The 16,550-nt window shown below is 37.9% G+C and overlaps 2 protein-coding genes and 1 long non-coding RNA gene across 3 annotated transcripts in view; 1 reads left to right on the top strand and 2 right to left on the bottom strand.

Annotated features, from left to right (window-relative positions):
• LOC132659881 (uncharacterized) overlaps nucleotides 1–11,103 on the top strand; it is a 58,558-nt gene extending 47,455 nt beyond the window's left edge. Inside the window, exon 2 of the long non-coding RNA XR_009600848.1 lies at nucleotides 10,670–11,103. This is a non-coding gene — a long non-coding RNA (uncharacterized LOC132659881). The remainder of the gene's footprint in view (nucleotides 1–10,669) is intronic.
• LOC101111363 (olfactory receptor 2T11) lies at nucleotides 595–9,652 on the bottom strand. The gene is made up of 2 exons (XM_060416399.1): nucleotides 9,426–9,652; nucleotides 595–5,140 (listed from the first exon to the last, which is right to left on the bottom strand). The coding sequence occupies exon 2, from the start codon at nucleotides 4,994–4,996 to the stop codon at nucleotides 4,061–4,063; it is 936 nt and encodes a 311-aa protein (XP_060272382.1). The 5' UTR covers nucleotides 4,997–5,140; nucleotides 9,426–9,652; the 3' UTR covers nucleotides 595–4,060.
• A 2,575-nt stretch (nucleotides 11,104–13,678) lies between the features above and the next one.
• Nucleotides 13,679–15,287, bottom strand: LOC101122949 (olfactory receptor 2T11-like). Its single transcript, XM_027970603.1, has 2 exons — nucleotides 14,411–15,287; nucleotides 13,679–13,734 (listed from the first exon to the last, which is right to left on the bottom strand). The coding sequence occupies exons 1-2, from the start codon at nucleotides 15,285–15,287 to the stop codon at nucleotides 13,679–13,681; spliced, it is 933 nt and encodes a 310-aa protein (XP_027826404.1).
• Between the last annotated feature and the right edge of the window lie 1,263 nt (nucleotides 15,288–16,550).

Genomic DNA, 16,550 nt, shown 5'->3' with positions numbered 1-16,550 from the left:
ATCAGCCTTATCCTTTGCCTCTGATTTCCTCGGCATCAGAGACATAAAATTGTGGATATCAATATTTGCTTATCCACTGTTATGCTTAAGTAAAAAAATATTAATTCATGACTAGATATTTTATAATCTTAAATGTCTATATTGCAAAGGGAAAAAAAACATGAGTGACATTTTATAATTTTTGTCATGCAATATAATATGTATCAATTTAAAAACTGATAATGTTTCATGATGTCTTATTATACTTGATAGAATAATAAATAAGAAAATATACATTGAGCATTCAAGGAAATTTTTAAAGAAATCACTTGAAAATTAGTATAACCAAATAAGAAAACAAAAACACTTTCTTCCCTTGTGTTGAATCTGAACTGATCTACAGACTCAGTGCCATCCCCATCAAAATTCCATTGAAATTTTTCACAAAGATGGAAGCAATGTGTAATATTTGTACAGACCCTAAACAACCAAAGCAATCCTGAAATTTGAGATCAGAGCTGGAGATGTATTTTGGATTTCAAAGCTATACATTACAAAGCTGTATTTAATAAAACAATAAGACACTGGTATAGAAAGGGAAACAGACCAAAGGAATAGAATATATGTATGGGTTTATTGACTCATATATAAACCTATGCATATATGGTCAACTAATCTTTGACAGGGTTGCCTATCATAAGTAACAGGAAAAGGCAATTAATTCAATAAAACATGTCAGTAACACAATATACAAATACAAAACATAAATAAGTAAATAAATGTGTGAATGAATTGAGAAACAAAAACTGAGCCCCTATCTCACACAACTCACAAGAAAATATAAATGGTTTAAAGACTCAAACATAGGTACTATAACCATAAGACTACTAGAAGAAAATATAAAAAATAACTACCTTGGCATTGATCTTGCAATCAATTTTGGATATGATATTAAAAGTACAGGCAAAAATGCAAAATTAAGAACTAAGACTGTATCAAACTAAAAAGTTTCTGCTTAGCAAAGTAAACAATCAGATATAAAAACAAATTATAGAATGGAAGAAAATATGTGAAAATCATGAAACTGATAAAGTTGAATATTCAAAGTTTATATGGAGTTTATACAGTTCAATATAAGTTGCTCAGTTGTGTCCGACTCTTTGCAACTCCATCGACTGTAGCCAACCTGGCTCCTCTGTCCATGGAGTTCTCCAGGCAAGAATACTGGAGTGGGCTGCCATTTGCTTTTCCAGCAGATCTTCCTGACCCAGGGATTGAACCTGGGTCTCCTGCATTCCAGGAAGATTCTTTATCATCTGAGACACCAGGAAAGCACCCCCCCCCCCCAAACCTAGTAGCAAAATATAAATGAATAAAGAAATTGTATAATCCAACATAAAATTTGGCAAAGTACACAAATAGACCTTGTTCCAAAGAAGATATACATTGGCCAACAGGGTTATGAAATGTGTACAATATTTGTCATCAGGAAAATGCAAATGGAAACCATATTGTAATACCAACTCATGCCTATTAAAACTAGCTTTTATAAAATTATCGACAGAATACAAATTGATGAGAATGTCAAGTAAAGGTAGACACTGTTAGTATATGTTAATTGGTATAGCCATATGGAAAACAATATGGATGGTCCTCAACTTATTAAAATAGAACCACAATAAAGTATAATAATACCATATCTGGAAATATATTAAAGGGAAATAAACAGGATTCTGAGAAGATATTTGCACTTACATATTTCAACAATATTGTTCACAATATCCAAGATATGGAAACAAATTAATTAGATTGATGGATATAAAGATGAATGGACAAAGAAGATATCTATAAATACTGTTAAAATATTAATTGCTCATATAATTTGAAATATTAAAATAATAAATATATCCATAAAATTTTGCCTTGAGCAATGAGAAAACCATCGCTTCATGGGAAATAGATGGGGAAACAGTGGAAACAGTGTCAGACTTTATTTGGGGGGGCTCCAAAATCACTGTAGATGGTGACTGCAGCCATGAAATTAATAGATGCTTACTCCTTGGAAGAAAAGTTATGACCAACATAGATACCATATTCAAAAGCAGAGACATTACTTTGCCAACAAAGGTCCATCTAGTCAAGGCTATGGTTTTTCCTGTGGTCATGTATGGATGTGAGAGTTGGACTGTGAAGAAAGCTGAGCACCGAAGAATTGATGCTTTTGAACTGTGGTGTTGGAGAAGACTCTTGAGAGTCCCTTGGACTGCAAAGAGATCCAACTAGTCCATTCTGAAGGAGATCAGCCCTGGGATTTCTTTGGAAGAAATGATGCTAAAGCTGAAATCCCGGTACTTTGGCCACCTCATGCGAAGAGTTGACTCATTGGAAAAGACTCTGATGCTGGGAGGGATTGGGGGCAGGAGGAGAAGGGGACAAGAGAGGATGAGATGGCTGGATGACATCACTGATTCGATGGATGTGAGTCTGAGTGTACTCCGGGAGTTGGTGATGGACAGGGAGGCCTGGCATGCTGCAATTCATGGGGGCTCAAAGAATTGGACACGACTGAGCGACTGAACTGAACTGAACTGAACTGAATGAGAAAACCATGCCATGGATAAGTTTAAGAGGACATAAATCAAAATAAAAATAGATTAAAACTACTGATGTTCAAGCTGGTTTTAGAAAAGGTAGAGGAAACAGAGATCAAATTGCTAACATCCGCTGGATCATGGAAAAAGCAAGAGAGTTCCAGAAAAACATCTATTTCTGCTTTATTGATTATGCCAAAGCCTTTGACTACGTGGATCACAATAAACTGTGGAAAATCCTGAAGGACATGGGAATACCAGGCCACCTGATCTGCCTCTTGAGAAACCTGTATGCAGGTCAGGAAGCAACAGTTAGAACTGGACATGGAACAACAGGCGGGTTCCAAATAGGAAAAGGAATATGTCAAGGCTGTATATTGTCACCCTGCTTATTTAACTTCTATGCAGAGTACATCATGAGAAACACTAAGCTGGGGGAAGCACAAGTGGAATCAAGATTGCTGGGAGAACTATCAATAACCTCAGATATGCAGATGACACCACCCTTAAGGCAGAAAGTGAAGAACTCAAGGGCTTCTTTATGAAAGTGAAAGAGGAGTTGAAAAAGTTGGCTAAAAGCTCAAAATTCAGAAAACTAAGATCATGGCATCACTTCATGGCAAATAGATGGGGAAAAGTGGAAACAGTGGCTGATTTTATTTTTGTGGGCTCCAAAATCACTGCAGATGGTGATTGAAGCCGTGAAATTAAAAGAAGTTTACTCCTTGGAAGGAAAGTTATGACCAATCTAGACAGCATATTAAAAAGCAGATACATTACTTTGCCAACAAAGGTCTATCTAGTCAAGGCTATGGTTTTTCCAGTGGTCATGTGTGGATGTGAGGGTTGGACTATAAAGAAAGCTGAGCACTGTAGAATTGATGCTTTTGAACTGTGGTGTTGGAGAAGACTCTTGTGAGTCCCTTGGACTGCAAGGAGGTCCAATCACTCCATCCTAAAGGAGATCAGTCCTGGGTGTTCATTGGAAGGACTGATATTGAAGCTGAAACTCCAATACTTTGGCCACTTGAAGTGAAGAGCTGACTCATTGGAAAAGACCCTGATGCTGGGAAAGATCGAGGACAGCAGAACAAGGGGGCAACAGAGGATGAGATGGTTGGCTGGCATCACCAACTCAATAGACATGGGTTTTGGTGGACTCTGGGAGTTGGTGATGGACAGGGAGGCCTCGCGTGCTGTGGCTCATGGGGTTGCAAAGAGTTGGATATGACTGAGCGGCTGAACTGAACTGAATAATACATTATTTTGACAGTTAGCCAAATAGACTCTGAATAACTAATGAAATATTTTGGGTTCCTTTCACCTAAAAGGAAGAAACCAGGCTAGGTAAATCCTCTTAAATTGTCACCTCTAAAAAAAATATTTAATAGCCACAGATAGTCTCTTGTGAAACAAAACACACTGAGGATATTATTGGGAAAACCTATTCCGAGATTATTGAATCTCTAAGCATCACTTGTGAGTACCTTCTATGTGGATAAGCATTGTGCAAATATCATTTTAAATGCTCCCGTGACATCCTTGTTTCTGAGGCTGTAGATAAGAGGATTGAGCATGGGTGTGACAATGGTATAGAAAGCTGATACTACCTTGTCTTGCTCAGGAGTGTGAAATGACTTGGGTAGCACATAAGTGTAGAAGGCAGCCCCATAGAAAATGCTGACTACAGTCAAGTGGGAAGAACAAGTGGTAAAGGCCTTTTTCCGGCCTTCAGCAGAGTGCATGCGGTGGACAGTCAGCAAAATGAGGGAGTAGGAGGCTGAGATAATAGAGATGGGTATGAGCAACATGAGCACACAGCAGATGTACATCAAGGTTTCATACAAGGATGTGTCAGCACAGGCCAATTTGAGAACAGCAGGGATCTCACAGAAGAAATGATCGATGATGCGGGATCCACAGTAGGGGACATTCATGGTGATAGGGGTGAGCAGAAAGCCATCCAGGGATCCACCGAACCAGGCGCCAGCAGCCAGAAGGAGACACACTCTGTGGTTCATCAACACGGGGTACCGAAGAGGGTTGCAGACAGCCACATAGCGGTCATAGGCCATGAGGCCCAACAGGAAGAACTCTGATCCAATCATGGTCAAGTAGAGGAAGATCTGGATGCCACAGGCCACAAAGGAAATGGTCTTCTGTATGGAAACCATGTCCACCAGGAGCTTTGGGACAGTAGTACAAATGAAAAGGGTGTCCATGATGGACAGTTGGCTGAGCAGAAAGTACATGGGGGTGTGGAGGTGGGAGTCCATGTGAATCAAGAATATCATGACCAAATTTGCAGTTACAGCCACCACAAAAATAGCCAAAATAACTGCAAAGACAATCCCTGTAGCTTTGCTGTTTACTAGAAGCCCCAGGAGGATAAAGTCAGAGGAAGCAGTTCTATTCTCCATTGACATGTCTGTTGACAGCTCCAGGGAAAAGGGAGCCACAAATGCGTTGGAAAACAAAAGACAGAAAACACTTCCAAGAAGCTAGAAACTCACAATGGAGATAATATCTCAGAAGCTACTGGTTCAGATAAGATTTTCCAGGTCATAAAGCTAGAGAAAAACAAGCAGACAAAGAGACATTATAAATTAGGAACTATAGATCTATTTTTTTCTTTCTGGAGCACAACCCTTTTTATATTGTGCTGCAATACATAGGTAATGCAAATTGCATAATAAAGCTGGCTTTTGCTATATCTAGATTGGAATTTTAAGTATCACTATCTGCCCTATTTATTCTGCATTGGTGGCCTTCAGAATCTTGTTCAGCCAATAGTAGGCTTAATTAAATAAAATTGGTTATTTGGATTGCCAAAGATGGGCAGAATGAATAGCTGATGAAGTGAAGGATATAAAGGAGAAGACACGTCCTGTGTCTACTCTCAGCAACACTTTCCGACACTTCAGATAACCAGATGTGTGGGGTTTTCCCCACTTGTGAAGCAACCAGCAAATTTCCAGACACTAGATTGGCATATTGCAACTTAATTCAGTTCTCACACTATCTGCCTAGATAGAGCCCAATATCCCATAGCTTCAGTCCTCTAAGACTGACCCCACTTCAGAAACCAATTGCTAGTACATGTCATCATCTGTGCTACTAATCTCCTGGCTATATATTGGAGTTCCCTATGACTCTCTCCAAGAGTGCAATTAAATTTTCTAGAGTGTTTCATAGAACTCAGGAAAACATTTTACTTAACTGACTAGTGTATAACTCAGGAACAACAGAAGTGGAAGATAGGGGAATATGTAGGAAGATTCCATCATTTGTGCTTGCATGCTAAGTTGCTTCAATAGTGTCTCTTTGCGCCACGAGGGACTGAAGCCCGCCAGGCTACTCTATCCATAGGATTCTCTATGCAAGAATACTGGAGAGTGTTGCTATGCCCTTCTCCAGGGGCTCATTCCGACCCAGGGATTGAACCTGTGTCTCCTGCATTGCAGGTGAAATCTTTACTGCTGAGCTACTGCAGAAGCCTGCCTCCATTAGTCACTGGTGATTAATAAAATCTGTACGCTTTTTTTCCCCTTGGAGATCTAAGAGGTAGGAATTTAGAAGTTCCAAACCATTGAAGGTATGGTTAGTTTCCTGGTAGCCAGCTCCCACCTGTAGGGCTTTCCATAAGTAACGTCATTAACATAAATTCAGGCGTTGCTAGAAGGGCTTCCTTATGAATAAGATACCTGAGGAAGCCTCATTTCATTTAGGAAATTTGGAGGAATTTAGGATCTCTGCCAAGGAATTCAGACAAAGACCAAATATATTTCTTATTATATACCATAATATCACAAAATGTTAGAAAAACTTGCTTGGGCATTATGAGTAAAATGTTAAAGCTGTTTTCTAAGTTTTTTTCGGTAGCTTTGCCATCATCTACTTGTTCTTTCTTGTCTGTTTTTATTCTGATCTCAGTAGAGCACCATGATTTTGAGAAATTTACATCAGACAGGTAACTTTAACCTCAAAACTCTGTTGAGGAGCTTCACATGCCACTTTAAGGCCCATTGTGTTGTGACAATTTCATCCTCTGAAGTCATTTTTTTCTGCCTCCAATGCATTTGCTCTGGTGCTACAGCTCCTATGACCTCCTTGCTGATCCTTTGTCCTCACTTTGTGGGAGTTTCCCAGCCCAAGTCCTTTGCTTCTGCCCTAACCCTGGCTTGTTTCTCACTCTCTTAACTGTATGTGGTCATCTCCTCAGGTTTTTCCTCAAAATCCACTTCTCAAAAGGATCTATTCCGTAGGACTTGATGACTTTCTATTTTTCATTGTCCTTAACACAATCTGTCATACATACCCACACTTTATTGTGGGTTTCTGTCCTGCCCACTAGACAGTAAGATGAATATGGACATGGATATTTGCTTATTTTGCTTACTGTGCACTTTCAAAATATAAAATAATGTCTAAGATCTGGTAACTTTGCTGAATATTTAAATGAATGATTATTTAGCATACGCACTCCTTAAAATGCAATTTTGGTCTTTTAATGATTCATTTTTAGTAGAATTTCTTTAAAATTCACCTCAGTATGTTCTATAGAATATGTCAAAATAAAATTATAGTCCAGGTCTTTCTGTTTATCTTAAGCATGCTTGGGGCTGGTGCATGGGGATGACCCAGAGAGATGTTGTGGGGAGGGAGGTGGGAGGGGGGGTCATGTTTGGGAACGCATGTAAGAATTAAAGATTTTAGAATTTAAAAAATAAAAATTAAAAAAAATAAAAAAAAACCAAAAACCAAAATCATCTAAAAAAAAAAAATCCAACAAATGAAAAATACATTCGTTCAGAAAAATGGTTCTATACAGACATAGTATTAATTCTCAATGAAGAGAACAAACTACAATATTTAAAATGATTCATTCTCAAAAACTCACAGAAAGATCTGAATTACAAAAGAAACTCAAAATTCTCAATCAAATCATTACTCAAATTTCTGGACTCAAATAGATGTTTGTGTACGAATGTTCAAAGCAGCATTATTAACAATAGTCAGAAGGTGGAATTTCATTGACAGATGAATGAACAAACAAAATTTGGTCTATATAAAATATTGCTTTTGGACTGTCACAATTTTTTTAATTAAAATCTTACTATAAAAATCATTAAAAAAATAACATCATAAGATAGGATTCACTCACACTTTCTAATTAAAAAAAAACTTAGTAATAAGAAATAGAACTACATTACAATCCAAGATCAATACAAATATTACATCTTAATGAAGTTTTATGTAAACAAATTTGAAACAATCACTGTGAGTTAAAAGCATCATTCTTTTAGAAAATGAAACTCACCTCTTTATCTTTCTTTTGAATCTGATTTTTTGGTGACAGCTATTCATTCATTATGTATCAATTATTGAGTAAAAGACAAATTTAACTTCAGATGTTATTATTCATACAGTGATTGTTTTGTAGAAGTTAATATAGTTTGAACTCGCCCTATGTTCCACAACTAAAAGCACAGAAAATCATTATGCATTATTCTTAGCAACAGGTTTCCATCTAGTATCAGAAAAATTGTGCAGTAAATGCTAGTGTTAATTTGGTATCTTATTAAAATAGTAAGTCTGTAATAGATTAACTTGTGTGCATGCATGCTAAGTCACTTTAGTTGTGTCTGACTCTTTGTGACCTTATGAACTATAGCCCACCAGGCTCCTCTGTCCTTGAGATTCTCCAGGTAAGAACACTAGAGCGTGTTGCCATGCCCTCCTCTGGGGATCATCCCAACCCAGGGCTCGAACCTGTGTCTCCTATGTCTCCTGCATTGGCAAGTGAGTTCTTTACCACTAGTGCCACCTGGGAAGACCCATAGATTAATTTAGTGTTAAACAAAGCCTATCTTGAAAGGCAGAATAATGTTCCCACCCCAATTCAAAGAACCCTCCGTCCTAATCCCCAGCCTATAAATATCTTCCCTACTTGGCAAAAGAGACTTTGCAATTGTGATTCAGTTACATATGATGAGATGAGATTACTCTGGAATGTCCCATTGTGCTCAATCTATATTCCAGGGCCCTTATAAGAGGGAGACAGGAAAGAGGAGGCAGGGATAAGAAGATGAGATGTGACATTATGAACAAAGGTCCAAGTAATACAAATGCTGGTTTTGAAAATGAAGGGAACTATGAGGCAAGGATTTGGGTGACCTCTAGAATCTGAAAATGGAATCTCCTGAGAAACTTTCAGAAAGAAGTATAGCCCTCCTGACATCTTAATTTTAGCCCAGCATGACCAGTTTTAGAGTTGCAGTCTTCAGAATGGCAAGACAGTCAATTTGTGTTATTTTAAGGCACTGAATTTGCTCTATTTGAGTAGTAGCCACAAGAAATTATTATATATAATTTTACCAGATTTTAAACATAAGTATAACATGAGGGAGTCATATTGCTAATAATAAAATAGCCAGCATCCATCTATGCCAGGCATCTTTTTGCATGCTTTCGTGTTTAATGTAGTTCCTCTTCACAGTGCCTCTGTGGGGCAAATTAGTGTAATTATTACCATCTTATTGTTGGAGAAAGTGAGGCATAAAGAATAAGTAGTGGAGATGGGTCCTGGCTCAAATCTAAGGCTTTGTTTTCCATATGCTCCACAGCTACACTCAACTGGCCCTTAAATGCATAGTATCCTTTTAATCATCAGTAACGTCAACCAGCTTAAAAGAAATGTCAGAAGAATACCAACAGCAAGACCATAATCACAATCAAGAAAAACTTGAATTTCTGGGCAAAACTTGTTGACAAATTACAAAATAACATAATGAAGTTAAATATTTCCAGATTTTCAAAATTCTAACTCCTGGGCAATCTCTAGTCATCACATACCTGTGGCTTTCTAATGATGTCCAGGGGGAAAAAGGTCCTCACCAAATGGATGCTGAGAAAGATCCTGCAAACATCAGATCCACAAATCACAAATCTCACTGCTGAGCACACACAGCCAATGACAGCTTCTTATCTCCAAGCAGACCTAGTAATGTCCCATCCAAAAGTCCCGCTGTCAGGCTGTCATCAGTGTAACCACCATTACAAATACAGCTCAGTAAAGATTGTCCCAGATTTCCTTTTGAATACAGAGTTGAATTAAATCTTCTGTTAATGTGTATCAGAGGAAAGTAGCAGAGTTCACTTAAGGATAAAGAACCCCTGAGGACAAGACTATTACATGAAGTTGAATAAAGAATAAACAATAAAACCATTAAAAAATATTGCATAGAGTTATGAACCCACTTTGGAGTAGGAAATGGAAACTCACTCCAATATTTTTGCCTGGAGAATCCCATGGACAGAGAAGCCTGGTGGACTTCAGTCTATAGAGTTGCAAAGAGGTGGACACGACTGAGTGACTGAGCACAAACACATGCACGTGAATCCATTTTAAATCCTTGTGAAATAAACGGAAATGTCTTCAGAATTATCCTGTCAGTGATATACAAATCTAAAATCACAAACTTGCAAGCATTTTAAAATTATATTTATCCTCTTCTACTATATTTTCCTACATACAGGTGCTCCCAAATGGGGAGCAGACATAACATTTTAAATTGCATGTTTCAAAAGACTCTGTCAAATGTGAACCCTGCGATTAGACTTCTATGTTTTATGGTTATGTGCAATTTTTGTTGAAACACAGTACATCATTGTCTTAAAGCAAAGCCTCCCTCCAGGAAGTGGTACTTTGAAAGTTCACTGACTTGTGAATCTAGGACAAACGGTTACATCAGACCAGATGTTTCCACTACAATTATTCCCTGCTGGAGCTGGATCAGACTTATTATTTAAGAATGTCATTTGAAAAGTAAATGTGTTCCCAAGCTTCTTTTCTAGCCAGGTTGTCCCCTCTGTATTTTCCTGGGTGATTTTAGAAAAACAAATCCCACCACTTTTTCCCCTGAATATGTATGATGAGTCACTGAATCTGTTGTGCCGTATTTCTTTAACTATGAGGCTATGAGATATGATGAAATGTTAAGCTGTTAATCTGATTGTACTTAGGTGTGTACTGCATGCTCAAAGTGAAAAAGTTGGAGCATAAGATTAATCTGTTCTAACTCTTCTTGTTTGTACAGGCTTAAAGAGGCTTCCTCAACAAGATTGATGTTGGAGAGCACTGGTTGCATTCTCTTCTGCTGCACAGGACACAGGCTATAGAAATGGAGTTGGAACTGCCAATCATACTCAAATTGAACCTCTATTTGAGAGTTAGATTGTTTCAACACTGAGTATCTAGAGAGTACTATCATATATTGCTGGTGAGAATGTAAGTAGGTGTTATTTTTGTTAGAGAGAGCAGCAAACCAATATTTGGACTTTAAAAATAACATATACCTTCTACTCCTAGCATATTTTATATAGAAATTAAGATGACCCAGAGGGATGGTACGGGGAGGGAGGCAGGTGGAGGGGGGTTCAGGATGGGTAACACGTGTATACCTGTGGTGGATTCATGTTGATGTATGGCAAAACCAATACAATATTGTAAAGTAATTAACCTCCAATTAAAATAAATAAATTTAAAGAAATAAGTGAGCAATTTTATATAAATATTCATCTTGGTGTTTTTTGTATTACTAAGAAAGCAGAATCAGCTTAAGCATCTGCTCTTGGATGCTTATTAAATTATTTAGTTTTTGGAATTAGTAACAAGATTCCAAGCATCCTTTAGGATATGAGGTAGACCAAAAATCATTATGGTATGACAGTTTCACTGCATTCTTAAGTGAAAAATCCAGCAGTTAGAAACCTCTATGTTTTTTATATATAATATAAATATCTTACCATAATATATATAACATTTTTGTATGTGTCCAACAGCAGATGCTATTATGTATATATTTTTCCTCACTTTGATAAAAAAATGTCTTACACATATAACCTATAATATATATGTGATAAGGATATATATATCACTAGTTTTCACTTTCATGCATTGGAGAAGGAAATGGCAACCCACTCCAGTGTTCTTGTTTGGAGAATCCCAAGGACGGGGGAGCCTGGTGGGCTACCGTCTATGGCGTTGCACAGAGTCGGACACGACTGAAGCGACTTAGCAGCAGCAGCAGTATACATGTAGTAAAGAGCTATATACAAAAACATATATACATATATTTTAATGTGCATATATATGTGCACATATAAGTATGTGAATGTATATATGTACACACACACACACACACACACATATATATATACACACACACAATTATGAAGTAAAAGTTTCACTGATGGTCGAGTCTCAAGAACATCAGTTTGTCTTCACTACATTTTCCGTTTTCCTACATCATAGATTATGTGTGTAAAAATAATTTAATTTCAAGTTAAAGAATAAGCCTCCTATTCACAACTTTGGCAATAAATACCTATAATTTTCCATTTCTCAATCTTTCAGTATCAATAGGGTCACTAAGATGTATCAAATTTACCCCAGAATCCTGCTTAAATTGGATCCTGCATTCTAAAACAGAATTCATCTGATTCCTTTTGACTCTTAAGCTTCCATACTGCAAGATGTCACCTGAAGTATGTGCTTCTGTCCTTAAAATATGCACTTTAGTCTCTGCACGTTAAATTTGAAGGGACTCACTAATATACATACATCAAAATAATCAGAAAATGTGAACTTGCAAACATATAACTTATTAGAAAAGTAAAATAACTTTTTATCAAAGAGAGGAGAAATATATACAAAATAATTCCCGTAAGTGATAGATTGATGCATTGGTACAAACAACTCTGGTTTGATAGTTTCAATTTCCCAGGTTTCTATAATCACTTCAAACCCTGTCAGTTTACCTTTTGCTCCTGATCATTATGTAAAACCTGTACTTAATTGCCTTGGGTGAAAATCCAAAACCTGCCATTTATTAGACATATGACAGTGGGAAAGTCCCTCCTCAAATTTGTAACTAGCCAAAAGTACATCAGAGCAGCCCCTGCCCTCAGGGTTATTGGGAGGGTTTTGTGTAAGGGTCTCATAACAGTACCTGGCACCTGATAATGTTATGGAAATGTTTAGACTCTCCCTTCACTCAAAATAAAGAACTCTCTAATTTGGCAATTGTGGAAACAGAACAGGCTCCAGAATGAGAAGATAGTATTAACTTTTGAATTTGAAAGTGGCCAGTATGTATGACCTTTAATCTTTTTAGCCTAATTTTCCCTGTATTTAAAGCAAACATGATAGTAAACATAATCATATAATTTTTGGATTATAAGTATAAATTTATAAAAACATTTATTTTTCAATTAAAATAGCACTAGAAAAGTTCTCTGTCTTAAGACTAAGACCATTGAAGACATGCACTGCATACGTTGCTATCTTGTTGTTAAATATAATCAATTACAAAGATTGTTATAATCTTTCAGATTACAAAGGACCATTGTTTACAGGGAGTCCTGACTTCGTTCAACTCTATATTCATTTTTGTCTCTTGAAATTTTCCCACACTATTTCCAGGGATGCAAGGAAACAGCTCTCTGTTGCAGCTTCATCAGTTCTATTAGTTGAACTGTAGATGAAGTCCAAAGACATGGACTTAACTATGTTCTAACCTGTTTCCTCATTTTATCTTCCTAAGGTTATTGGCTGCTGATTAAAACCACTGCCCATTGCAGGTAAACACTATGGAAATTCAGGGAAAGGATAACTTTTGATAATGCCAGCTCATATATACAATCATAAGCCTTGTTCTAACACGTAAGTTTTCAGTCAATATGGAAAAAATGCAAGTTTCTATCTCTATACCTGAGTAAATGCCTACCTATGATACCTACCTCTAATTGGCTCCAAAGGAAGACAGATATCTATGACAAATCTAGCAAAAACCAATGATTCTTAGCAGGAGCCACAGTTCTAAAATGCTTCAATAGAAATGATATCTGAACTGGTGGTTCAGTTAATTTTATGCCCATATCCCTCACCTGTAGAAAGACCCTAGGTAGGGAGTCCGACTGCCTCTCAGCATGGAACATCAGGTCCTTGGTAGACCAGACTAGCTGGCACACAACAGAAGCTGAACATAGATTTTATTTGCATGTTACTCCTGGAGGGATATGTTTTCCCCAGGTCATTATCAGCATTAACAAGCGTCCAGGTTTGTATTGTGCCATATGCCTCCCTGCTTTTGGAAATTGTCTATCAAAGAATAGCAAGTTTTAGCACAAAATCACAAGACCAGAAGTCAGAAAATAAGGTTATAAATTTCTCTATCTCCCATGAGGCTAATTCCTTCTCAAAATAACTTGGCAGAACTTTGTGAAGATCAAAGTCAAATAATGTAGTTAAATGTGTTTTGAAAAATGGAAACAGTTTTCCCTTCATGTTTACCCCATGTTTAAGAACAGTATCTGACATTTTGCACGTATGCAATTGATTTTTTAAATTAATTTTAAATTGTTACAATTTATCACTTTCAATCTCAAGCTAATACATTATATTTTTAAATTTAATTTTATTTTATATTAGAGTATATTTGATTTACAATGCTGTGTTAGTTTCAAGTATACAGCAAACAGTTATACACATATCCATTCTTTTTCAGATTCTTTTCCCTTATAGGTTATTATAGAATATTGAGTAGAGTTCCCTGTGATATATAGTAGGTCCTCATTAATTATCTATTTTATGTATAGTAGTGTGCATACGGGGCTTTCGTGCTGGCTCAGCAGTAAAGAATCCATCTGCAATGCAGGAACCATAAGAGACAGGGGTTCGATTCCTGAATTGTGCAGATCCCCTAGAGAAGCACATGGCAACCCACTCCAGTATACTTGCCTGGAGAATCCCATGGACAGAGGAGCCTGGCAGCTACAGTCCATAGGTTCGGAAAGAGGATTGAGCGTGAGTGTGACAACGGTATAGAAAGCTGATACTACCTTGTCTTGCTCAGGAGTGTGAAATGACTTGGGCAGCACATAAGTGTAGAAGGAAGCCCCATAGAAAATGCTGACTATAGTCAAGTGGGAAGAACAAGTGGTAAAGGCCTTTTTCCGGCCTTCAGCAGAGCGCATGCGGTGGACAGTCAGCAAAATGAGGGAGTAGGAGGCTGAGATAATAGAGATGGGTATGAGCAACATGAGCACACAGCAGATGTACATCAAGGCTTCATACAAGGATGTGTCAGCAAAGGCCAGTTTGAGAACAGCAGGGATCTCACAGAAGAAATGATCGATGATGCGGGATCCACAGTAGGGGACATTCATGGTGATAGGGGTGAGCAGAAAGCCATCCAGGGATCCACCGAACCAGGCACCAGCAGCGAGGAGACACACTCTGCGGTTCATCAACACGGGGTACCGAAGAGGGTTGCAGACAGCCACATAGCGGTCATAAGCCATGAGGCCCAACAGGAAGAACTCTGTTCCCATCATGGTCAAGCAGAGGAAGAGCTGGATGCCGCAGGCCACGAAGGAAATGGTCTTCTCATTAGAAATCATGTTGACTAGAAGCTTTGGGATTGTAGTACAAGTGAAAAGGGTGTCCATGATAGACAGTTGGCTGAGCAGAAAGTACATGGGGGTATGGAGATGGGAGTCTCTGTGAATGAAGAATATCATGACCGGATTTGCAGTTATGGCCACCACAAAAATAGCCAAAATAACTGCAAAGACAATCCCTGTGAATTTACTGTTTACTAGAAGCCCCAGGAGGATAAAGTCAGAGGTTGAATTTGTATTCTTCACTGACATCATCTATGACAGTGTCAAAGAGCAGGAAGCCACAAATACTAGAGGGAAAAAAGAGACAGAAAACACTTCCTATAACGGAGAAACTCAACAATGGAGATGACATCTTAGAGGCCATGGTTCAGATAAAATTTTCCAGTCATAATGCTAGAGAAAATCAGACCCAGAGATGTCTTAAATCAGTAGCTAGAGATATGTTTCTTCTTTTTGGAGAACAACCTATTTTATACTGTGCTCATATATATGTTATAAAACATAGTTTATGCATAACAAAATTTGTGTTTGTTCATATCTAGTGTTTTAACTATATCTTCCCTATTTATTCTACATTTTTAGCCTTCAGAATCTTGTTTGTCTCATAGTTGGGTTAAATGAACACTGTGTCAACTGCAAATTGGCACTAGTCATGGGCACTTGTGCTTCCCTGGTGGCTCAGACAGTAATCTGCCTTCAGTGCAATAGACCCGGGTTTGATCCCTGGGTTGGGAAATTCCATGAAGAAGGGAATGGCTACCCACTCCAGTACTCTTGCCTGGAGAGAATTCCATGGACAGAGAACCCTGGTGGGATGCAGTCCATGGGGTCAGAAAGAGTCAGACAGAACTGAGCAACAATGACACACACAGGCACTTGCCTTCCACCTCTGTAAGGACTAAATCATGTGCTACTGCTGGTGCTGTTGTTGATCTCCAACATCCCCTGAAGTAGTTCAGGGTAGAGAGCAGAAATGACGCGCTCTGTGCTCTGGGAAAACTGGCAGGACAAGTCTTCACATAGTTAGATATTCTCAGGAACTGATTTTATGAGCCCAATTCTTGTGTCTCCTCATATCTAGAAAAGCACTAAAATTCTGGATAACGATTCTCAGGACTAGGAAAAGCTTCAGAGACCAGTAGAAACTTTCTACAAAAAATATGTGCTTGATTGCATGTGCTTAATTGCACTCTCCTCTTAACCAAAATCATATATATACTATCCTTTCCCTCTACCTTTTGGAGCAGTTTCTTAGAGCTATCTGAGGTGCTGTCTCCCAGATGGCAGTCCTTATTTCACCCCAATAAAACTTACCTTGCAATTCTCACATTATGCATTTTGTTTTTCAGTTGACAACTAGTTAGAGAAAAGAATAATTGAATCATTGCTTATTTGGATGTTTAAAGGTGAGCAGAATGAAAACCTTGAGTTGTGACCAAAGTAAAGGAAATTTTATGGGATTCTCCAGGCAAGGATACTGGAGTGGGTTGCCATGCCCCTCTCCAGGGCATC

Source organism: Ovis aries, chromosome 5 (assembly GCF_016772045.2).
Source record: "Ovis aries strain OAR_USU_Benz2616 breed Rambouillet chromosome 5, ARS-UI_Ramb_v3.0, whole genome shotgun sequence".
In the NCBI taxonomy this organism is placed as follows: Eukaryota; Metazoa; Chordata; class Mammalia; order Artiodactyla; family Bovidae; genus Ovis; species Ovis aries.
Note: the sequence above shows the minus strand (reverse complement) of the source record. Positions and strands in the feature narration are given on the sequence as shown.